The 25995-nt window shown below is 40.4% G+C and overlaps 2 protein-coding genes across 3 annotated transcripts; one reads left to right on the plus strand and one right to left on the minus strand.

The window, feature by feature from the left end:
* Positions 1 to 604: 604 nt before the first annotated feature.
* LOC134194854 (telomere repeats-binding bouquet formation protein 1-like) lies at positions 605 to 24855 on the minus strand. Of its 2 annotated transcripts, none has more exons than XM_062663832.1 (14): positions 24805 to 24855; positions 24617 to 24739; positions 22857 to 22985; positions 19734 to 19865; positions 19607 to 19667; positions 18206 to 18315; positions 18012 to 18140; positions 14801 to 14956; positions 14609 to 14737; positions 14470 to 14540; positions 9167 to 9227; positions 8244 to 9097; positions 8031 to 8183; positions 605 to 945 (listed from the first exon to the last, which is right to left on the minus strand). In XM_062663832.1, exons 1-14 carry the CDS (start codon positions 24818 to 24820, stop codon positions 934 to 936), a joined length of 2136 nt encoding a protein of 711 aa, XP_062519816.1. In that variant the 5' UTR covers positions 24821 to 24855; the 3' UTR covers positions 605 to 933. The 2 variants fall into 2 exon arrangements, with proteins under 2 accessions (XP_062519816.1, XP_062519815.1); XM_062663831.1 differs by having other exon boundaries at positions 8235 to 9097.
* LOC134195202 (uncharacterized protein K02A2.6-like) lies at positions 1457 to 5772 on the plus strand. Its single transcript, XM_062664203.1, has 2 exons — positions 1457 to 1612; positions 1699 to 5772. Exons 1-2 carry the CDS (start codon positions 1457 to 1459, stop codon positions 5593 to 5595), a joined length of 4053 nt encoding a protein of 1350 aa, XP_062520187.1. The 3' UTR covers positions 5596 to 5772.
* Positions 24856 to 25995: the final 1140 nt, after the last annotated feature.

Consider the following 25995-nt stretch of genomic DNA (forward strand, 5'->3'; position numbering starts at 1 on the left):
CTCACAGTGACTGGCTAGAGTTAGCAGTCAAGTATGAGTTGAAGTTATATTCAAATTGACACTTAAGTTGGTAGCTGGCAAGAGTGATTTACTTAACTTAAAGAGCATTCTGCTACTTTTGTACAGCTTCAAGCCATCACCACTCCCTAAAATATAGAAACCTAATCTTCAACAAGGTATCTGAGTCGCTAAATTAAACCTTCAACACGTGGTAACCAGCCAAGGACAAGTTGAAGAACATTAACATTTCTAAAGGTGCAAATCTACTGAACAGTCACTGTGGAGTAGTTATACATCAATTAGTACTAATTAAGAATTAAACAGAGTAAAAAACTAACAACTTTGAACAAAGTTGGGGCGAGGCTTACTTCAACCCTGGGGTACTAATCAAGCAAGAGCAGTATATAAGACCACTAGCCCATTGGCCCGTTCTCTGCACAAGCCATTTAGATTATTAGCTGTTAGTTAATTAATTTATTGTTGTATGCATTCATGAAGTACATCTCATTCAGAATTAGCAGCTGAGAGCAGAAATCTCATAAAGTTAATTAATTTAACATTGAATGCAAATTTATGTTGTTGAAAGTACATTCCGCTCTGAGAATTTATCCTTAAGTGTACACGTGTATATCTCGTTCACACACATTTTTCCTCCATTCTGAAGAATTAGCAGCCGGACATAATTTTCATGAAGAATTTCTTTCAGAGTTACATGTATCCCGTTTAATAATATCCCATTCTGAGATCAATTATCTCAAAGTACAGTGTAGAATATACATGTGTTACAGATCCCGTTCTTTGCCTGGGTTGATTGCATTATTGATTGTTAGTTAATATCTTGTTTGTCAGTTTGAAACTTGTTAGTGTGACCTGCTTCACTTGAGAAGATAAGCATATCCTGTTAATCACTCAGGTTGATTGGATTATTGATTGTTAGTTCATATCCTGTCAAAGAAAAATGAGAATGTAAGCAAGTTCCCCTTCAAAAAATCTGTAAAAATCCGGGCAGCAGGAACTTGATAGTCAAATGCAGTTATGTCCTCACCCGAATAATCTGTTCCCCATATATACATGTATACCAAGGATATTTCGTTGAAGACCAATGATAATCTACGTAATCAAGAGTCCCATTCTGAGAAATTACTTAACTGAGCGTTCTGTTCCGAAAAAGTGGCAGTGAGTAACATTTATCCAGGCAGAACAAATGGAAAGTCAATGTTATTTCTTACTCACTCGTATATAACGCAATCAAACATCTCGTCTCAAAGCCATTTGACAGTCCCATTGGACGTCGTCGCTTCGAAGACGTGTATGGTAATTAGTAGAGTTATTAATATTGATCACTGACTGTAGAGTAGAGTGTATGAACACAAGGTGAGTAGTAGTGCTGTACACTAGAGTAAGGTGTATACCAAGAGAGTAACACATATACGATACATGGTGTCAGGAGTGAGTCATGTCTGAACATGAAGAGAACGAGCTTGAGTTGCCACCTGTGGAAATGGCAGCGCAAGCTACAGCCATTATGCCCGTACTACGAAGCAATGTTCCGTTGCCGCATCAACTCAAAATGACAGGCAACGTGTCGGTGCAGTGGAGGCAGTGGAAGCAAGTGTGGGACTCATGAGTTGGTTTCAGGATTGAAGAGCCAATCAGGTGAGTACAGAGTTGCCACATTCATTACGTGTATTGGCCCAGATGCTCTGGAAGTATACAATATACAATGCGCTCCCGTTTGAGACGCCAGCTGATGCGCAGGACATTCAGAAGGTTCTTGGTCTAATGGAAGAGAATTTTATAGGAGAAACGAATACGATATACGAGCGCTACAATTTCCAGAGGAGGCAGCAAGAGGACAACGAAGCGATTGATCAGTATGTTACTGCACTGAGAAATCTTGCTCGCACATGCTCGTTTGGAACAAATGTAGATGAACGTTTGAGAGATCAGATTGTCTATGGAGTGAAACCGAATGTGCTACGAAAGCAACTATTACAAAAGAAGGGTTTGCCATTAGCTGAATGCCTAGACATGTGTAGAGCCTATGAGGCCACCACACAGCAGATGAAAGTGATGACAGGAGAAGAGTTGGTACATTCCGTGAGTAAACGGCGAACAAAGCCTGAGAACTCTAGGAAGTCATCAGACAAGGAACGTAAACAAACACAGAGGACTCTCACGGGTCAGAGTCAGAACACGCCCAAACCAGAGTGTCAATATTGTGGTTTGACACATGAACAAGGTGCAGACAAGTGTCCTGCATACGGCAAAGAATGCACGTATTGCCACAAGAGGAATCATTTTGCTCGGAAGTGCAGATCAAAGCGACAGAGAAATACACGACAGCGAGTACCTGTAGCTACCAACAGAGATGAAAGCGAAGAAGATGATGAATGCCTGACTCTTATGCTGACTCCGCCTCAACAGGATGTTCAGGTGATGCAATGCAGAGACAACTATGGGTGGAATTATCAGCGCCAGGTCTATGCCAACATGTACATCAATGGAAAAGGTGTCAAATTCCAGCTTGACACGGGCGCCACGTGCAACGTGCTTAAAAGGAATGACATTCCAAGAGAGACCAAGATTATGTCCACAGCACAGATGATAACTTTGTATGATGGAAGCAGAGTTAAGCCATACGGCAAATGCAAAGTGAAAATGACAAATCCTAGAATAGAGAAAACGTATGGTGTGCAATTTGTTGTGATACAAGATGCGCAAAATTCAATTTTGGGCTCAGCTACTGTGCAACAGATGGGTTTGTTAACTGTTCACCATGAGATGATTCAGAAGATAGCCACTGACAAAGAGGTTAAGCCGAGGAGCAAAGAGCACACACACCCAATGCTGCAGAAGTACCATACAGTATTTGAGAAGGCAGTCGGTCTTCTAGGAAATGATCTACATCTAGATGTAGACCGATCAAGGAAACCAGTCCAGATGCCAGTGAGGCGCATCCCAGTTGCTATTAAAGGAAAGTTGAAAGCAGAACTTGATCGTCTTGAGAAGCTTGGTGTACTTGGAAGAATTGATGAGCCTACAGAATGGGTATCGAGTTTAGTGATTGTCAAGAAACCCAATGGCAGTTTGCGATTATGTTCGGATCCAAAGCCATTAAATGCAGTTTTGAAAAGGAGCCATTATCAATTCCCAACGTTGGAAGATCTATTACCACAATTGGCTAATGCGAAAGTCTTCAGCGTTGCAGATGTCAGGAATGGGTACTGGCATGTTCCTCTTGATAGAGAGTCGCAGAAACTCACCACGTTCGGTACACCTTTTGGGAGATACTGTTGGCGAAGAATGCCCTTTGGTATCTCAGTTGCACCAGAAATATTTCAACAACAGTTACAAGAGGCCATTGAAAGTCTAGATGAAGTGTTTGCAATTGCAGACGACATACTCATTGCAGGCAATGGCATTACCTATGCAGAAGCAGTTAAGGATCACGACAGGAAACTTGAGATGTTTTTGAAACAATGTCAGAAGAAACAGATTTGTCTGAACAAGGATAAGTTTCGATTGAAATTAAGATCAGTAGCATACATGGGTCATCTACTGACTGATGAAGGAATTAAACCAGATCCTAAGAAGATAACAGCGATACATCAGATGCCGAAACCAACTGATGTTGCAGGAGTTAGACGCATGCTTGGTATTGTCACATATTTGGCAAAATTTCTGCCACAACTGGCTACTATGTCAGAGCCTTTGAGACAGCTGACCAAACAAGATGTTGAGTGGACTTGGACTTATGAACATGACAAAGCGATAGACAGTATCAAGAAAGCAATCACACAGGTTCCAGTTCTCAAGTACTTTAATGACAAGGAAAGAGCAACTCTTCAGTGCGATTCCTCGGGACTAAGAATTGGAGTAGCACTAATGCAAGGAGGACAACCAGTGGCTTATGCCAGTCGAGCTTTAACTTCTACGGAGCAGCAATATGCGCAAATAGAAAAAGAACTGCTATCAATATTATTTGGTCTAGAGAGGTTTGACACATACACATTTGGACGGCAAGTCAGAATACAAACAGATCATAAACCTCTTGAAGCTTTGCACAAGAAACCGCTACACTCCGTTCCCAAAAGATGGCAACGAATGTTTCTACGCATGCAGCGTTATGATGTGACCGTAGTCTACAGAAAAGGCAAGCACATGTTCTTAGCAGATACCTTATCGAGAGCCTATGTAGCTGATGAAGGCAGTGATACATGCCTTGATGGAGAAGTGCTACATCTGGATGATGAGGATGCAACAGAGTATCTACCTATGACCCGAACTAGTATTGATATGTTACAGCAAGGAACACAGACAGATGAAACACTGATGCAGATGAAGAATATGATTCAGAATGGATGGCCAGAGCACAAGAACAATGTTTCACAGTCAATTAGGCAGTACTATGATATTAGAGATGAGCTGTTATATCAGAATGGTATCATCTTTAAGTGTGATAGAGTCATTGTTCCTCATAGCTTGAAAGCAGCAATGCTAGATAGAGTTCATTATGCTCATATAGGCATGAACGGCTGTCTGAGACAAGACAAAGAGTGTATATACTGGCCCGGCATGGATGCGGAGATACGAGAGTATGTATCTAGATGTTCTACTTGCAGAAGCTTTGATGTAAAGCAGCCCAAGGAGTCTTTGATTAGTCACACTTTTCCTCTACGACCATGGGCAAAAGTTGGGACTGATATTTTTCATTTTCAAGATTATGAGTACCTGATGACTGTGGACTATTATAGTTCTTTCGTGGAAGTCGATCGCCTGGAAAAGGCCACTTCAAAAGAAGTCATCAAATGCTTGAAGAGACACTTCTCATGGTATGGCATCCCTGACACAGTTGTCAGCGATAATGGACCGCAATATTTGTCTCAGGAATTCGTTGAGTTTTCCAGGAATTGGTCGTTTCAACATACCGTCACAAGCCCATACTATTCCCAATCCAATGGCAAGGTGGAAGGATCGATCAAGACAGTCAAAAGAATGATGAAGAAAGGCGCTGCAACAGGCAGTAATCCGTGGTTATGTCTATTAGATTATAGAAATACTCCAACTGAAGGTTTACAATCAAGCCCTGTGAAGAGACTAATGGGAAGACGAACGAAAACGAGATTACCAACCCCAACAAGTTTGTTGAGACCTGAAATTCATGATGAATCGGAAGCTATTAGACGACAAAAGCTAAAACAAGCACATTACTATAACCAGGGAAGCAAGGATTTGCAACAATTGAAGCTGACACAGATAGTGAGAGCACAACCATCTGGACAACACAAGACATGGAGAAAAGCAATGGTGACTAAGCAAGTGGGAATAAGATCGTACGAAGTTGAAACAGAGGGTGGAACTTATGTACGACGAAATAGAAGACAACTACGAGCTACAACTGAAGATCACAACACCAGCACAGCTGATCCAGCAGTAACACGAAAACAATCAGATGCAGTGACCAAATCTAGTCCAACTACCAAGTCTATCATTGCACAACCAAGACCACAATTACAGCAGAAGCCTACCACCACCAGGAGCGGAAGAACAACCAGACCTCCTAAGTATTTGAAGGATTATGTAACAAAGTAACATATACTTTGGTTCACTTGTTTTTTGTTTTTTTTTAAAGAAAGAAGGATGTATGGTAATTAGTAGAGTTATTAATATTGATCACTGACTGTAGAGTAGAGTGTATGAACACAACGTGAGTAGTAGTGCTGTACACTAGAGTAAGGTGTATACCAAGAGAGTAATACATATACAATACAGACGTTGCTGCCATTGCAGGGAAAGGTGTATTAAACGTGGCAGTTACTCAAAGAGCAAAAATAGGCCGATTTTGCTTTGTCAATATTTCTACAGTCACTTTGAGACATTGTCACTTCAAAGACATTACTGGGGTTGTGGGGAATAAGCATATCGAGCATGACAGCTCTTTGACATGCGTACAAAGATGAATCAAGATATATTTCAAGGCCCAGCCAAAAGATATCTTGCCTTCTTCAACGTTCCGGCAACAAACGATATGCTCTGTGCATACAGTCTGAGGTCACGAATGGCCAGTTTAAATTAGGTAAAGATCCGATGTGTCGTTACAGAAAAGTTCACGCATAACTGGAGGCAGGTGTGATTGGCAGAAAATCACATCATCCCCATAAAAGTCTGGGAGATGCAGGGTTCAAAAACCGGTCGCCAAGTCGCCATATGGCAATCTCTAGACTAATCAAGCCTAGGAAGTTGCCATGCCGTACGAATGGTAAACTGTGACAAAGGTAGACTTCCCGAATTTCTGAAATTAGTAGGAGCTTGAAAACTAGCGACTGTGACGAAGGCAGACAATCCAAATTTCTGGAATTAGTAGGAGCTTGAAAACTAGTACAGCATATTCTGGGTACACAAAACCTGAACTTTTCTGTCTACATGAACGTAAACTGTCCACCCGTGTGTTCCGTGATCCTAGTGCGCTGAAGCACATGCACAAGGAATGACATTTACCTGCACCTGGGAAACACTTAGGTAATTAATTAATTAAAGAAACCGCACAATAAGCTCGATTTTGACTGGCTTCTCGTACAATGGCACGCATTCAGCACTTACAAAACTTGAAATGTGCAACAGAAGTTGAAGCCAGGTACTAGTTTCTTGCCTCGTTGCCAACTAGATTTGATGGCTAGGGATCTGACACCAGACAATGCTCCTGCAAATCTAGATCTGGGCACAGAAGGAAACTGCCTCCCTTTTCCGGGGCACAAAAATTGCCATTAAAAACTACGGCTTCGCACTGTTCTTGAGCTCGTGCTTAATAACATCAGTTGCTGCAAGGATCGAGCTGACAAGGTGTCAATGGAGTCTGGTTTCTCTCTGCCTCACCATCTATTTGTCTAGTGTTACTTATGGTAAGAACTTCAAGTGTGAGACAACGAAAATATGGCATGTGTGCATGATGTCTGCACAAAGAGACCGTGGCCTTAGTGTAACAAACTGTTAGTCAGTTAGTCAGTTTATAACTCTAGGATGTCCCAACCCTTGAAACCTAGATATTACTCTAGAAAATGAAGCGCCTTCTGTGCCTGCATGTGGTGACATTGCCGCATCATACTATTGAACTAGGATGAGTTTAGCAAAAAGTAAGTAGCTATAAGACTGTTTGACTAATAACTTCTGAGCATCACAAGTAGGCGTGGCCCTCGTACATTTATTTAGCGCCATGGCATAATAAGAATTGCTTAGCCGTCCAACATTTCTTAGGTTTTTTTAGCCCTGAGATGACAACAATCTCTCTGTCGAGCTGCATGGATTCAGCACATGCAAGACAAATTCGTTGGCGCTACGACTTTCCTTCTCCTAATCGTATTTTACATACGAATACACATATACACACAGAGACAGACAGACAGAAACATCTTATATATATATATATATATATATATATATATATATATATATATAGAAAGATAGATAGATAGATAGATAGATAGATAGATAGATAGATAGGTGATCAACATGTTATGAAGCATAAAACCTGGTTTACAATATAAGCAAATTGTGTGAGTGATTGCTGGTAGCGCGAATGGACTGCTGTTCTCTCTTTCTGCTGCTGTAGCCTGTTTACAATATAACAGTGCAGGACAAGGGTTGTGTGTAACGTGAGTGCTAAAGAATTAAGCACGCTAAATTCTGTGAAAACTTCGAGATATGTTTCCCAAGACAGGTGATATGAAGTTCACGAATAATTGGCTGCTGTCCAGTGGTAGATGCTAGCCTTGCTGCTGAAATAGCACTTGATCATATTTTGAGCGGCTGTCCGTTGTCTGAGCAGCTGTCTGTTGTCTGAGCAGCACGCCCGTCTTCCGCTACTCTCCAGCTGTTTTTGCGTGTTACAATACAAGCAGCTCCAATAAAAAGATAGCATGTTTGAACTACTGGCAGCCGCTCACACAGCGAGTCATATTGTAAATCAGGCTTTAGGTATAACTCCATGTGCATACAGCAATATTCCGTCTTCCTAATGGCAAGCATCTCACCTGAAACATACGATACTTGTCCTTCAACTGAGCTGCAGTGCGAGAGCTGTGAAAGTTGAATGCATTCAGAATCACCTGCCATCGCTGACCAAACACTTGGACACCACGTTTTAGATCTTGTAGCTCCCATTTCGAGAAAGGCACAAAAGATGGCTACGTATTGGGACAATTAAAAAAGAAAAATGAAAAAATGAGAAAGCAAACCTGGCATACAGATTCATCTGAGTCCATAGGAAAATCAAACACTGATGCCTTGTTGTGTTTGTTCATCGAGCCATGCGAGATTCTGTCTCTTGTAGAATGTTCTCTGAGTTGCCGAGCCATTTCTTTATGATCTTCAACCATCTGACGATGATCAGAGCATGTGTGGCAACTTGACTTAAGAACATGGACAAAGTTCCAACTGTCAAGAAGAGGTCTATTTGCTTGCGGTGTACAAGCAGGGCATTGATCATTGTCACCATCTACTGACAGGACATTGTTTTCAGCTGACAAATTGCATGAGTGTGGCGAGGGAGAGGCAAACAGAGACTCTAACTGCAGCTCTTTCAAAGGAGGTCTGAGATTCAGCTTTGGAGTGCTTGTTCGAAAATTAGGTGTCATCCTTATGTTAGTGCTACCAAATGCAGAGTGAACAGGAGTAAAGGGCAAATAATGTGCTGAATGCAAAGATGGAGTAGAGACACATGGATGTTTTCGAAAGTGCAGAGGGGTAGCAAAAGCAAAGAGGTGTGTACTAGACTCTGTCTTCCTTCGCTTCCAGATTGGGGTTGAGCAGTTGGAAGGCAAGGATCTCGATTTCTGGACTTGATTATGAATAGACGGGACAGCTGTAGAGAGCAGTACATCAGGTTCTTCTTTGTCATATGATTGTGCCGACAATGTACCAAACATGGGGACATTGAATAAGCTCTGACTTCTAGATTGACTTGGCTCCTTCATAGTGACTATGTTTGAAGACCGATATGGTGGAGCGTTAAACAATGAAGGTGCAGTATGAGCATCAGTAAGTAGCGAAGCAATTTGATCCCCCTGTTGTTGGACGACGGCGTTGACATCTGCATCACCTAAAATGAGAAAGAAATCTGCGATAAACTGTAAAGTTGAGAAGGTGTGCAAAATGTGTTGCTTGTCACCTTCACAAGATTTGAGACAGCATTGCAATATATACGTTATGGCAAACTTCAACTGCTCACTCTGTCACAAACAAAGGTGCAGGATATAAACATTTATCTGCTTCTACAGGTCACTCGATGTAGAGTACCTCCAGTTTTTGATAGAATGACAATATCATTGTTACAATAATTTGGTGTCTGTATTTCAAGATGTTTGTCAATAAAGAAGAGGATATTAATTATTAATAAATTCCCAAAGAAGCATTAAAAGGACCGTAGCCAAAAGCATACATTTCCTAGTAAAATCAATTAATTAATCTGTTGGAGGTTGGCTAATTAATCTGTTTGCAAACATAAAAGAGCTGCACCCTAAAATCAATGTGAATAACGCCATTTGATAAGCACTTAACAGCAACAGCAGCAGCAATTTCTATTTACTTATGAGTCATAGTCTGTAAATGTTTTATATATAATCTTCAAGCCATTTCCAAGCTACAAAACCATATCACCATTGCAACCTAGTAACCCTATAAACTAATCTGGGCAACCTGGGTTTGTAGGTGTGCTTACATATATCAAAACTATTCTGTTTAGTGCTATTGCACACCCACTTGTCTGTATATTTGTCCTTCTGTCATCATGTCTGCCATTCTGTCACCTCTCATATAAATCTCATTGCAAGTTATCCGCATTACCTAAACAGTGTTCGAAATTCCCACTTGCCTACTCGACACTGGCGAGTTGAAATCAAAATCGGCGAGTGGAAGCTAGCTGTCCACTTGTGGGACTAACGGCAAAGTGGGTAGGAGTATACCTAATTTTAGTCAGGAGGTGATGAGTTTCACACATGTATGCTGTAGGGCTAATGTGTACTTTGGCACTTGACCTGTGTGGCAGACGTTGGCTGTTGTATGTCTACCTAATCTGATAAAATTATAACTGTACTTGAGTTGTCATTGTAAAAGGATAGTTACTATCTAAATCAGCAAGGGGTAAAAACAGTAAATAGCTAAATGCAGCTGCTAAAACTGCAATCTCATTTACACTTATCATATAAAAAACAACTAAAAGCCACCGCAAATAGATAGCTGAAGGAACCTGCTGTGGAAGAGTCTAGAGATTGCGGCTGCAAAATCTTGCTTGTGAAACCAGACATGCATGATGACTTCAGAGCTCGAAATAACAGCCCGACATCGGGCAATGTCCAATCAATATAGCTATTTGTCCGGGCAACTGAATCTATGCGCAGACATCCTAGTCCGGTCATCAATCTGAACTGTAGCCAAGGAATCTTGATTTTGTTAACCAATGTAAGCTTAGAACAAGCTAGAGCAAACTGTTGAGCATCTAACTTTAGCGTGTACACACACAAGGCAGTATCCTATGTCTGCTGCATCACAGGTGGTCACAGGTGAAAGTAACACGTTTAAGTCTTTAGGTGTTTTACAATAATAAACAGCTGATGTTGCCATTTTAGGTGTTGTGTTAATTAACATGTGGTTGGGTTGAATTCATATTTCTGGCAGTTGCAGGTCTTGAATGTGTCTAGCCATCCCATTCTTTGGCCAGCCATCCGTTGAGTGTAGTCCTGCAACTAGGCCACTGCCCATCTCTTTCTATGCAATTGTAGCAGGCTTAACATATTGGCATAGTTTCACATGCTGATGATAGGTGCCATGGGCTAGCCTCGTCCCAAGACTCTCTCGCGCTAGTCTTGTCTGGTGCCCATATGACAATTCCAGGCATACGGGCACCGGACAAGACTAGCACGAGAGAGTCTGGGGACAAGGCTACTATGGGCTATCACAAATCATTTAGTTTAGTTTCAAAGCTTGTCTTTCATTTTTGAGTTCCCGACGATTGATTTACGTTCCTTCAGAGTGGAAAACGTTGCAGCATCAATTCTGCCGGAAGAATCACCGTCTATTTACCTACCAGTAATGGTGAAAAGTTGGGAATTGCCTCTTTTGGTCAGCAAGCGCTTTCGCATTTGTAGAAGAGAACCAACATAAAATTTGAATGAAAACGGCAGAGTATTATGCTGATCAGTTTCTAGGTGTTTGTGTTCATTGCATTATATAATAGTATAATTATGGATGCAAATAGTGAAAGAGTGCCAAGGTATTATTAAAATTAATTCAAGTTACCTGAAACAAAATCGCTATCCCAGTAAGGCAGTGGGCTTTATGCCCTAAATGGCACCTACTAATCTGGTTGCTAGGGCTCAAAGAGGTACATGTAGTGTACATGTGCATAATGCTGCATCATGAAGTCCACAGAGCAGCGACAACAGCTCTTTATGTTTATGGATACATTATGAATATATATATATATATATTATACAGTATTACATTATATGCTATATTATGATATTGTACATTTTGTGAACGTCCGATCAAATTTGGTGGAAGTCTGGTCAAAAGCTACTTTGGTCGGACTTTTACGTCCGGCCAACTTTTCTTCCTTATTTCGAGCACTGGACTTGTTCTGAGAAATCTTTGTCTGTTGCAATTGTCATATACTATTAATGTCTAATACTGCTAGCTTTTACCTATTAACTAATTACATGCATGTTATGATAACATTGTGGTTCTGATCAACATTTAGATTTTGGTGATGTCCAAATTGAGTATTTATCACAGCACTTTTCAAATCCACTTACGAAGCTAGGTTTTAGCCCAACAATTTGCAGGTTGGAGTGGGGAGAGTTGAAGCTGTTTGTAAACGATTACATCAAGCACAATGAAATGAAGACTTTATAGCAATGTGGCAGAGCATTCTTGAATGCAATGATGCTGCGAATATGAAGAATGTTTTGACTTTAGTCCAAATGATGCTGGTTCTCCCAATGCATACAGAAGACATTAAAAGAAATTTCTCACTGGCTATTCCAGTTAAAAGTGACCGGAGAAACCGTTTACAACAGTCTACAGTTAGTGACTAAATTGATGATGATAAAGCTAGAGACATTTGATCCTACACAGGCTATTTCTTCATGGTCAAATCGGGGCAACCTACATGTAAAAGGCGTCCTTACACCTTATGACAAAAATTTGTCTAGAACAAAGAAGCAAGAATGATGACGTGGACGAAAATAAAATCTAATGCACTTAATACTGTTTTTGGTTGTAAAACAATGTCAATCAGTGATACACATAAGTCTAGTAGTTACATCAGATTCTGTTACAATCCATCACTACAGCAAAGCACAGCAGCTGCTGGCTACTTCGACAAATGAGTCAACAGGTTGAAACGACGGTTATCACTTGTACTAACTTTTAATTATATCTTGCTTGTTTATTAATAAATAATTAGATAAAAGGAGAAGTGTGTAGCTACCATAGTTTAACATTGAAATAAATTTACCAGGTTCGAAAAACCAGTCGCCAAGTCGCCAAATGGCGATCTCTGTCACAGGAATGGCGACAAGCCAAGCGTAGGAAGTCGCCATGCTGTAGGAATGGTAAACAGTGACGAAGATAGACTATCCAGATTTTCGAGTTTAGTAGGAGCTTGAAAACTAGTACGGCGTAATCTGGGTACACAAAAACCTCAACTTTGCTGTCTATATGAATGCAAATTGTCCACGATCCTAATGTGCTGAAGCACGTGCACAAGGACTGACATTTACCTGCGCCTGGGATTCACTTACATAATTAATTAATTAAAGAAACTGCACAATAAGCTCAATTTTGACTGGCTTCCCGCACAATGGCGTGCATTCAGTACTTACGAAACTTGAAATGTGCAACAGAAGTTGAAGCCAGAGCAATTCTAGCTGAGATCGGCGAATACACGTACCAATATTCCCAGAAGCCAGTTACTAGTTTCTTGTCTCCGTGCCAACTAGATTTGCTGGCTAGGGATCTGATAGCTGTGGGTGCAGACGGAAACTGCCTCTATCGTGCCATTCTTTGCTTTTTGCAAATTGCCATCAAGAACTACGGCTTCGCACCGTTCTTGAGCTCATGCTCAATTACATCGGTTGCTGCAAGGAACGCGCTGACAAAGTGTCAATGAAGTCTGGCTTCACGATCTATTTGTTTAGTGTGCATGACGTCCGCACAAAGAGACCGTGGCCTTAACCTACAAGTATTTTATGTCTCCATTACTATTTAGGCTTCATACCGACGCATCATGTGATTCCTAATTGAAAGTATATTGCAACAAACTGTTGGTCAGTTGGTCAGTATATAAACTGTAAGATGTCCCAACCCTTGAAACCTAGATATTAATCGAGAATGAAGCGCCTTCGGTGCCTGCATGTGGTTACATTGCCACATCATACTATTAAACTAGGATGAGTGTAACAAAAAGTAAGTAGCTATAATAAGCCTATTAATTGAAGAGACTGACTAATAACTTCTGAGCATCACAAGTAGGCGTGGCCTCGCGTACATTTATTGAAGGGTGTGGCATAATAAGAATTGCTTTGCCGACCAACGTTTCTTAGATTTTTCGAACCCTGATTTAGTATGTATCATACAATCTCTCAAAACAAACAATATAACTTTTAAAAGTTTAAAAACGAATTTACTTAGTTTTATTGTAATTAACAATTACTAAAATAAATTAATATTAATTTATGCACACATTGGGACTTCCAAACTTTTTAGCGTGGCTGCTAAGAAATTTTGCAAATTTTGAACACTGCTAAACATGACTTAATCCAAGTTACTTAAATGCAATTGTATTGATTATACACGTATGCATAATGAAGACATTCAGTATATTGTTCACTGCCTGCCTGCTTCGTGTCGTTGAAATTAGTGATTGTTGTTGGTCAAGTTGGTGCCCTCAAAACTGTACTCACTTGATTATTACTCCAGGGCTCAAGTAAGCCCCAGCCCCAACTTTATTCAAAGCTCTAAGATTTTCACACCTCTTTGTTTATTAATTAGTGCTAATTGGCACTCTCCATGGTAACTGTTTGGTAGATTTTGTGCCTGTACAAATGCTGACATTCTTTAACTTGCGAATGCCAGTCAAGGTTTTGATGACTTTTGATAACTCTGATACCATAGAAGAATAGGTTTCTACATTTAGGTACACTGGTCATGGTCCAAAGTTCCACTAGTGTACAAACATGCTGTTTAAGTTAAGAGATCAATCACTTCAGCCAATTAACAAATTTAGGCATAAATTATTGACAATGGCCCCGTCCCATACTTGATCATTGAATCAGGCCAACCATGGGGTGTGATAATAATCAAGCGAGTAGGATATAGTTAGTCTGTATGTTCACTAATCTGGCTGCCTATTTATCTCATGTCTCCCACTCTGCTAGCCTGAGCAGATCATTGTATCTATATGCTATAGCAAACCTTCGAATGTGCAAGATGTTCCACTATCTGCCCCAGACCCCCAGCTGACATAAACAACTTTTGAGCATTTTCTGCATACAACCAAATGGCTATCAAAATGCAGCAAAAACACAATACAGTAGCATCTACTTTCTCTCACCACAAGACTCAATACAGTAGCCAACGGTAAGAACCACTTGCAACCGAAACTGCTCATCTGCGTCCACACTTAGAAATTTGATCAAAAGTGGAATGACCTGTAGATCAGTCACAGACTGGCAGCTCCTCTCTAACCACACAGTCAGTAAAATGAAACATTCATTACTAGCCTTAGTACAGTAACTGTACATACCATTGCCAGCTACAGCTGCAGTTAGAGTGTTAAGCACTGATGCAATCACACTGAGGTCAGACAAACCACAAGGACCATTTTCAGATGACATGCTTTGCAGTAAGTGAATCAAGCATTCCAGACCTCCCACCAAACTGAGACGTGCCTGGTTACGTTCTAAAAATAAAACACAAACCGCATCCAACAAAACCATGTTAGAGTAGACAAATTGTGAATATCAACCAAATCTAATATATAAAGCTCAAACTGTCTGTCTGTGTCTGTCTGTCTGTGTGTTTGCGATACGCGGCCACGTCTTTTAACTGATCGCAACCGAAATTGGCATGCACACTCAGCATGCACAGGGCAAGGTTTGTGTAGAAAAATTTAAAAAAATTATGCACCGGGTCCCCCCTCGAGGGGTCGACCCCCCGCGTAAACTTTCTTGATGATGCAAAGACTACACATTCCATTTCATTCAAACACACGCCCACACCAGTCCTGTGTAGACTGTATGCATTGTCGTCCTTTGCAAAGCTTCCAGCAATCGAATATCTCTTGCCAACGAAACTTACTCTTCTAGCGCTTTCGTTTCTCTCCAAATTCTGATTGCATTGGCACCAAATCCAACCTACACGTTTTCTGCAGCAAGCGCTACACGTGGAGTATGTCGATTTCTATCGAAACAAGCGTGAAGAGCAAGATTCGAATTCATTCAGCACATCCGGAACCTCGCAACAAAGATTGCGTGTGACGTGTCCACAGACCTAACTTTACACTACAGTATCCTGCCCGTACAAAGGACGGGTCATGTATACTATTAATAAATAAACTGCAACTAAAGATTGCTTTGTAAACATTAATGCTCATCATGACATTAGTGTGAAACCACCGTATAGGTTTTCAATTAAATGGTGTAGATGGTGTTAGAAAAGGTGGTCATCAAGCTGTCATTTGATGACAACCAATTATACCAGCAAGGTTGCCATCTTCACTACCAAAGTCACTCAAGCTATGGTGGACCCAATAAATTTTTGTTTTATGCTGTAGAGTACAATTGTGAAATGACCTAGGTCAGCCTGAGCTCTGAAGTTTTGAGATTTCGTTTACTTGCAAGAACAACCAGTATCATTATTTGATATTTATGAAATATATGTAAAAGTTATAAACTCCTTGATGACTGGAAATATTGTGAGGTTGAAAAAGTTACGACTACAATTTCTTCAAATAATTCCCCATACTCAATTCCACACTCCACTCGTATAATTCCTCTGCATTAAACCACTTTGATAATACAATTTCCTCTCCCAAAAATTGCCCCTCCCAGTACTGGTACGAGAGAAAATGTGACAAAACCACATTTGTTGCTGTTAATTTCACCAAGGACGTGTTTGCACCATTGCATCGTGCTACCACATGAGTGATGCCCTCCAAGAAAGAGACACTTCACGTCTAGCAGTGTGTCATGAGAATGCAATACAAAACAATATTTCCCTTACTCAAATAATCTCCTCTTTCGATTAATTCCCCTGCTGGCAGAGACCTGAAAGAATTACTTTTCTTTGCCAAGCAGTTATTCAGAGAAATACAGTGTATACAGTGGATTTACATTGTAACTGAATCAAACGTAACAGGTAATATTAAAGAATAGCTGCAACGCAAAAACCAAAAATTCCTTTATATTGAAAATTGATAGTTCTAGTTCCACACATGGCAGGAAAAATAGTTTTAGACTTTTAAGTTAAGTTTCCGATGAGATATAGCAGGTCAAAGTTGTTTCTGATTCTTCAAGTCAGGTAACGGGCATGTAGTGTACACGTCACAGAGAGGAGACTCCACACTAGCATGTACTGTCAACAAAGAAATCAGTGGCGAAAGAATGGTTCTGTGTTACGTGGCTGCAGAATGCATCAATTCGCGCAAGTCATGCACAAGTGTGTTTCGATTTCCCTGGCTAAGAAAGAGTGGAAATCGCAAATAAGGAGGACAATTGCAGAGACGTATGTGTCGTTCGGGCGACTACTACTGAGTACGATGCGTCCTAATAAGTGGACAGAAGTTTGTAGTAGCCACTTTTAGCTCGATTGCTTTGAGACACGTACAGCCAGGTCAATTCAAGAACTTGGTCTGCGTTGTAGAGCAAAATTCAGGCCACCATTTTCCATCTACCAGCCTCCACACTTCAAGATCACAGCACTCTGGAACCTTCGCAAAAGGAAAGGAGAGCTGCATTTGAGAAGCGGGAAAAATGACAATAAGGAAGACTCTCGTGCAAGACAATAACTACTGCAAATGGCTAAGAGAGGTCAGACTCTTGACAACTATATATATAGACTTGCGTCTAGGTGCTTGAACATCATGAGTAGTACATGCAGTCGTATACATTACAGTATACTGTACAGTGACGTCAACCCTTGTGTCAATGTGAATTCAACGTGAACTTCAACTCATTTTGTTCTCTTTCTCACAGCAATAGCTAGAGTTTTGCATGAATTCACCAGTACACTGTGCCACTGTTGTCGTTAGTATTCAAAGGTATTATCACGTCACTATTTGAGACAACCTCAAATACGTTTGGACAGCACACGCACTCCACACGAGTACGTATCCATCATCTCACAAATATGCATCAATTACGCTTGCTACTCCTATTTCTACTTGCGATGATGACAGGCTATCAGTAGCCTGTCATCTTCCCTGTCTGCTTCGAAGGCAGCACACATTCTCAAAGCTTCAGAAACACTGTCACTGAGCTCGAACCTGTGTGGTCTAATCGCTATAATGGCTCCCAGGAGACCTTCCTCATTCTGCGATCCATGCGATGACGGAACGTTAACATCACGTAAAAACCTCCAGAGAGCTCTTCAGAAGAGTAGCTGTTGCTGCCATTGCCTCTACCCTAGCAGCGTTGCCTTGGATATGAAGATGTAGTAATTTTACAAGCCGCTGACTACACAGACGCACACGAGTCTCCCCTCTGTAACATGTACACTACACCATGCCCATTACTGGAACTTGAAGAACCGGAAGCAATTTTGACTTACTATTTCTAAGAGAAGACTGAACTTAAAAATCTAAAACTATTTTTCCTGTCATGAATGCAACTACAACTATCGATTTCCAACATAATACAATTTTTGATTTTTGCATTGCAGTTACCCTTTATAACTATATGGTAGCTTAAGTAGTGACTAATCCCTAAAACAATTGCTTAAGTCTACAACTGTCTTACCATTAGAGCTGCAACACGCAGCTAGAAATGATGCAGAATGGCTAATTGACGACTTGCTGTACCCGGCTGATTGGCTTAGAACAGCTACTACAGCCGGAAACGCCTGAGACGACATTTTCTGGTTCTCTTCTAAATGTAGAGCAAAATACATTGTACTCAAAAACTTTTCCTCACTCACAAAACAACATGACTACCATTGTGAGGATTGCTCATGCAGTTAGTCAATGCAGCCATTACACCATCCCATAACCTCTGACTAGACTTGTTTCTTTCATCATGGAGCATCACATTTGACGACAGACGTCTACAGACAACATTAGGACAGCTGTCAAACATAATGCAAAATAACCAGTAAAATTAGGAAAGATAAAAACAACAATCCACGTTAATCTATATACAGTTACAAATTAGAAGTACATGTAGATCACACTTCATATCAAAAACTATGAAACCTTGTAAGATGGTCACAGCATACAAAAAGCACTGCTTTGTCTATTCACATCTCTCCACATGGCCACTACTGTTAACTCAATAGATTACTGCATTAACTATTAACTCTATAAATCATTGAACACATAGGCTCTGTTTACCAGTTGCCAGTATTATGCACACAGCACATGATAATAACTCATAAATCGCCACCTAAATCACCATGCAATGAGCATAAAATATTTGAACAGAACTTTGTTTGATAAGCTACTGTAATAGCTAACAAACAACCCCAGACAAGTGTCAGCTTTGCATTCACAGTTAGCCATTTCCGATGTCTTTCTTTATCTTTTCAACCAGATTCTCTGCCTGTCACAGTCAGACATCCGAGTTTGGCATTAACATACAGAAATGCTACACAAATGTACTGACACAGAGAAAAGAAAAAATTAAGTTCACAAAGTGCAACCTGTTTTGGTGGCACGAACTACAGCTAAAAGTCAATAAGATACCCTTCTATTAAAAAATATTAACAGTTGCTACAACATGAGTATAGAAAAGAGTACGGTAATCGCTTGATTCTTACTCCAGAGCTCAAGTAAGCCCCAGCCCCTACTTTGGCCAAGCCCGTAAGATTTTCACACCTCTTAGTCCTCTTAATGCTAGTTCGTGCTTTCCACAATGACAGTTTGCTTGATTCATGCCTTTATAAAGGCTGACATTTTGCAGCTTGTGCATGACTGTTGACCGTGTGCTAAAAGTCTTGAAGACTTGGATACAAGATTCTGTTACAGTGTATATTAGGTAGTGGGAGTGGTTTGAAACTGTATTAATTAATGTGTAGCAGCATGCTGTTTAAGTTAAGTTAATAAATTAATCACATCCCCAATTGACTACAATAAGTGTCTATTTTTTAGAAAGACTCCGTCCCGTATTGACCTTTGTCTCTGGCCGACCATTACGGGTGGGGTACTAATCAAGCGACGACAGTAGTTTATACAAGAGTAGCATCTCTTGCTTGTACAAAACCGGTCATATGCAAAAACCCTTCACAACAATACTACTGTTTAAGAATACTGTATGTCAACTACTTGCTCTGCATCACCGCTCCTAAATTTAGTACCACATATATGCTACAGATAAATGCCGCTACAGTAACAATTGACCTTGCAATGTCAATAAGAGATTTCAGTATTCCGCTGTCTCTGGCCTGTGTTTGTCCCAAATCTGTATAAGATGCGACAAGACATAGCCAATGCTCAGATAGACACTAAGTGTTTAATGTCTTCTTACTGTTCTTTGCTACTGTCACTCCAACAAGGTATGCAGCAGCCGTGCAACAGTCTGCCGACCTGTTCTCATCACAAAGTAGACCTTCTACGAATGGAAATAATTTGGAACTACACAATTCCGACTGAGAACAACCTTGACAAACAAGAGAACGTTTAGCCACAAGAAATAGCGTATATTTACCATTTTCAACTAACAAATCTTAGGCCGTGTCTCTACTAGCTGCACCTTAAACTAGTTTAGCTTAAACAGGTTTAAGAACTAAACCAGTTCAAGAAAGCGACTGTTTCCACTAGGAACTTGCACAGCCGGGATGTGCAAAACAAACAGTCTTGGAACGCCTTATTTTGAAGTATTGGACTGCTTTGTCGCCGACTCAGAGCAGCTGTTGGTTTTCTCTGATTCAGCATCTGCTAGTAGGAATTTGCATGACGATGACCAAGGACACCGTCTTGTCTCTCTCCATAGCTACTGATTTCTTTCCCCTAGTTAACGACCCTTACATCTTTTAGGGCAATCCTATCCCAGCAAAATAGTCAGTATCATCAAAACGACATTGTCGGAAGCCATCTAAACAAGCGCGCTACTGTCATGTGACAGTTAAACCTAAACCACTTTGCTAAACCTACTTTGAAGTGGGCTTAGGAAAGCGGTTTACGTTGTAAATAGAACTGGTTTAGTGCAGGTGGAAACAGGTGAATTCTTAAACCAGTTTAGCTTAAACCACTTGTTAAACCGGTTTAGGCACTAGTGGAAACGCGCCCTAGTTTAAGGTGCAGCTAGTGGAAACACGGCCTTAGTATCTCTGTATAACTGCATGTGATAATCTGACTAATGAACAAACAAACAAAAAGACACAAAGGATACAAAAGCAGAGAAAAAGACGGAGACAGACGGAGACAGACAGACAGACAGACATACACACTGAGACACAGACAACAGACAGACAGACAGACATATAAACAGACAGGCAAACAATTAGACAGGCAGAAACCGACAATCTGACATAAATACATAAAAGAGACACAAAGATAAAGAAGCAGAGAAACAGGCACACAGATAGACAGACAAACAGACAGACAGACAGACAGACAGACAAATAATATATTCTCATATAGATTCTAATTGTACATAAGCTAGGATTTCTAAAATACAAATCAGTCCTAGCAAACAACAAAGTCATTAACTAATGGACTTGACTTTGAATGTCAAACTCAAATAATCTATCTAAATCACCATGACTAGGTGACAGTTTTAAAAGTTTCTAAGAAAAACTTTGGCATTGCATTTGTAGAATTGTAGAAAATCTTTTTCTCCAATACGACATGACCATAGAACCATTAAAATTGGCTTCTGGATTTGCTGACTGTTGTGACAAATGCTGCAAAAATTGTCTGCCTTTGTGCCAGAGCTCCCAAAATGTTCTATCACAAGAGGAACATGTCTTGATACATATCCTCCTAGAACAAGCTCTTCTGAATATTTTCATTTAGACAGACAGACAGACATAGAGACAGACAGGCAAACAATTAGACAGACAGACACCAACAATCCAACATACATACTGTTACATAAAGACATGCAGACAAAGAAACACAGACAGACAAACACACAGAATAGTGCTGCATAAACAAAAATATCCAAATATATAACAAAGTACACACGTCACTGATCAAATGTTCACTACAGTGGCACTGGGAATATTCGAAAGTTATAAAATAATGCACTGCACTGCTCTTGTCTGTGTCTTAAACACAATACATTTCACTTAATTAAATATAGATATGGTCAACAATCAATGATGTTCTCTTTCACACTGCAGATGCGCTACACTTGGCTCATGCACATAGTTAGGTCTGACAAAACGTGACCAATTACATAGCTAACTGGAATGCATTTGATTAGCGTGTTTCTATCATTCTGGAATAGAGAGAATAATCATTCCAAAATGAACGACCTCGACATTTCGAAATAAAGAGTAAGTCTCTTTTCTGTGTGGACTATTGTGTAGTGTTTGAACTGTTGATAGTTCAAAATCTTCCTGAGTTAGATAATTTCAATTTAGAAAAATATCATTGTGACAGATGCCTTGAATCTTGGATATAACACTATCTACAGCAGGGTTCTCGCTACAGTGCGGCAACGTGGCGCTGTGCCACGCTCCAGTAGAAGTGCACCATGCTCAGATACGGTAGATAGGAGTCCAAAGTCTTACAGCTAAGAAATGTTTGAGAATTCCATACTACTAAAAACAAAATACTATCTTACTTAGTAAAGGTGACAATAGCCGTAAATCCAAGGACAAAACACCGCGGGATGATGGCCTCGTTCCAAACATATGCACAAGTGTTGATTGCAGTCCCAGATGTGGTGCCCCTGATTCTAGTCCCGGATACAACCCGGAAAGCACACTTCTTGTCCGAGAAGTACGTAGCACCTAGAATCTACTCTAGACTATAGTCATGGCTTTATGGGAAGAAACAACAGTGGCCATGTCAATCAACGCCTGACGAGACAGACTTTCGATTTTGTAGTTTCGTCTACGAACCTTGCGCATGCGCAATCTATGAATATTGCTGAAAAGGGGTAACTAGAAATCGAAGTTGATTTCCTTGCCAGGGCATTTGAATGTATGTTACGCGCAATAGCTACAACGCAGTCTACCTCACTTGAGATCGGCTCCAGTTAGCATGTCCGACTGTAGGGCAGATTGCATGCGTCGTGGACCCGCCCATCCCAACACGCTCCCAAAATCTCTAGCGAGAACCCTGCTAAAGGGTCACGCAAATTTGATAGGAATTACTGTACTGTTCATGAGTGGTTTGAAATTGAAACAAAACTAACAGTCTATGCTTTTAAGACATCTCTAGTACAGTCAACTGTTCAACAAAGTGGTTTGGGCATAGTAGTAAAATGACATTCCAGAATGCAAACAAACAATTGATTATCCCATATTCTTAGTACTTCAGAGTGGTCGGACGTGGCGATCAATACACCTCTGTAGTTGCCAGATCTTGACATGTTACTAGAGATAAGTGCATTCCAATGTACTTTCCCTTTTCATTAACTTCCCAACAGCTTTGCTGAGAAACTAGATATCATAAACTGATAACTATGTCATCTTACTGTTGCTGTCTGTAGCACATCCCAGAGTGAACATAATGATTCTCTGCATGGAGCAGTCAACAGACTCAAAGAGCAACTCCAACAAGATATGAAGACCACCATGAACCAGGAAAAAACCTCTTGCCTTTTCTACATAAAGAAATTACATTTGGTACACATAATCTCGACACAAAACAATAGAACAAATAAACATGATTCAAAATGCAATTCTATAGTTTAAATGGAAAGTTTAGTGCATTTCTCTAATACAAAACTCAGCCAGATGCTAAATGCTGTAGCGCCAGGTTTGTAGTTCACTGTTAACATGATTTCTGTTGTACAGGCAAAATTAAAGTTAAGCATTAGGCTTCACTGAAAATAATTGTCAACTTCATGTAACCTGACCAACTGTGATGTCAGCAAGTTTTTAAACTAGTATGATAGCCTATAGCATGCTTTCCTTTCACATCCATTCTTTTTAGTTTCCGTGACTTTCTCAGACAGACAGATGGGGAGCTGCATCTAACTGCATGTGTTTCACTCTGCTGTACTTTAACAGCATGCTGCTACAGTGCTACCGAAAATGCACACAGGCAACATGAGTTACAGAAGTTCTTCAATGTCTTGCCAACTGTGATTAACAACAAACTAGCTAGGTTGTGATCAGCAAAATGTCTAAACCTGGTAATAATAAAGAGGACCCAGTAAGACAGAATCTGTAAGCACTGAGTATACGACAATTTTCTGAAGTTGTTTCAGTAAACCAAGGTGTGGCTTTGTGTATGGATTTGTGTAAGTCTCTAGTCTACATTTGGGCTTACATACGTCCAAGTTAATGAAAATAACCATGTTGAATGGATTAAGATATCAAAGTTTCAGGAATCTGTCAGATACACAAAGGTTGCAAACAGCACATTCTAGGCATACATCTTTGTCTCTTCCGTTCTCATAGGAAAAACTCAAACAGTCGCACACTCCCTTCTAGATGTTTCTTTACTTCTACCCTTCTTTTGAAAATGTTGGAAAAGTCACAATACCTATTCTGGCTTGTCCAGCCACAAGATGAAAGAGCAAATGAGAAGAAGTCACGTCACGTTAGCTCTAGACCATTCTCATGTAATTGACAGATATGTTAGGTAAAGTGCAAAATCAACTTTCCCCATCTTATTTTGTTATACAACAGCTACCACTTTAGTGGCTATCTCTACATTTCAATGACTGCTCAAGTTCTGCTGGATTCTCTTCTGATTGTTTCCTTATTTGGCTCTTCTAATGCAACTGCGCATGATCCAACTCTCTACCACTGTCTGATGCCTCAATTCCAAAAGACAAAAATAGAAAAATAAACATCATAATGCTTGCCAGACGTTTTATTTACTATCTTGTATGGCTTTCAACTCAACAATCAATGGAACTGGCTATAGTGAAGAAGTCATCATATCTCTAGAAATACCAAATAAGCCGACCATTCGACTGTATTTTTGCGGCATGTTATCCAAAGTCTATGTGATAGTAGGTTTGTATAGTAAGTTCACACTTAATTAAAAGAGATATACGCTACTAATGTACCTATAGTAAGTTTGTATAGTAAGTTTGTATTTCTCTTCCGTGTTCTGAGCTTTCAAAATTATTTAGTGTGTTGAAGAACAACCCGTTGGCCTAAAACTGTCTAAAGTATTGAGGAGAATCATTCTTACACCGAAATGTAACAGACAACGGATTTAAAGGTACATGTACACGGCACCGTCTGTCTGCATACTCAACTTCTTTACAGAACTTACCATTGTCAGAGCAAATGGTTGCCACGGTCTGAAGTGCTTGTTTCTTCGCGTCTCTAGACGTATTTTGAAGTTTGAGACAATCGAGTAGAAGAGACAAGTCAGACTGCACGTCCACACTCACGTCTGCAACACAAATACAAAGGTACACGTCTACCTCGCCTGGAACTAAACCATACACACGAAGTTACCCTTCTCAGAACCCATTATAAACAAACAAAGAAATTCAAGTGAGGAAGAGACCAAATTATCGTAGTTTTGCTCACCTTTCAGTCATAACACCGCATTCTTTCTTTCACTCCTAATCTATCCGGGTTATCGTTTAAAGAAGGAAATACCCGTATACATTGTAGACATTGCATAGTTCTGGGTAGATTTCAGACTGTCATGATCGCGATCAAATAGCGCAAATTGTTACCGCTTGAATAATCCAAGTCGTTCAAATCGACGTAAACAGTCGAGAACACCGGTCTAAATTGTTCTAGTTACAGAAGCACGTGTTTGGATAATTATAGTTCGCTAATAATTACGTCTAGCAGTGGCGTAGGGATGGCATCCAGGCTGGGGAGCCAAACTTCAAATTGTGTGTTACTAGCCTCGTGTTCCCACAACATCTGCGCGCAAGTGTAGTGTTTCTACTGTCGTCACAACAACTGCTAGGCATAATCTACAAGGCTCTAGACCTATTGGAAGACATTGCTAATAAAAAGTGTAAGTGGAGTACTGCACACTTTTCGCCAAGAATTCTTGGAGTCGTAATATAGCTGCTTAGATCGATATCGGTCATGCATGCATGCATGCCTCTAGAAATCTGGAACGTGCATGAGACCCGTTGGGGGAACACTTCAGCAGTTACAGCTTCTACATTGTTGCAAACATTGTATGCCGATTGGTCATAGCTATACAGAAGTATACGAGTTCTTACTGAAGTGGCTCGCTGGTTCGTTCACGCTCACCTGAACCCCGTGTATCTAATAATTATACAACTGTATCGTTGTGCCCTGTAGGATCGTACTTTATCTCCTATATTCGTTAGTTAATAAATTAGTAATTGCTGACAGCGGCGGTAGGTAATTTAGGTTACGCAACACCGTTAGTTACAACTTCATGTGCACGTATCTCTAAGCGTGTGCCGTACGTAATAAGATACGATAGCCAAAGTATGTAGACCCACTCGTCTAGGTGGTTGAAAATGTAGCAGGTTGTGAAATCAGTCCCAGTCAAGTGCGAAAAGTCGACCTAATGTGAGCATCAATTAGTTACCAACTTGTAGTGGGAGGTTTACTTTGCCGGTGACTGTGGAACGATCGCATACTGGTTGCTATCACTTGTCCTCTCACATAATAGCTGTTGCTGGACCGGAACGTCTCCTCCTGGCAGTT

This window comes from Corticium candelabrum, chromosome 19, assembly GCF_963422355.1.
Source record: "Corticium candelabrum chromosome 19, ooCorCand1.1, whole genome shotgun sequence".
NCBI lineage: Eukaryota > Metazoa > Porifera > Homoscleromorpha > Homosclerophorida > Plakinidae > Corticium > Corticium candelabrum.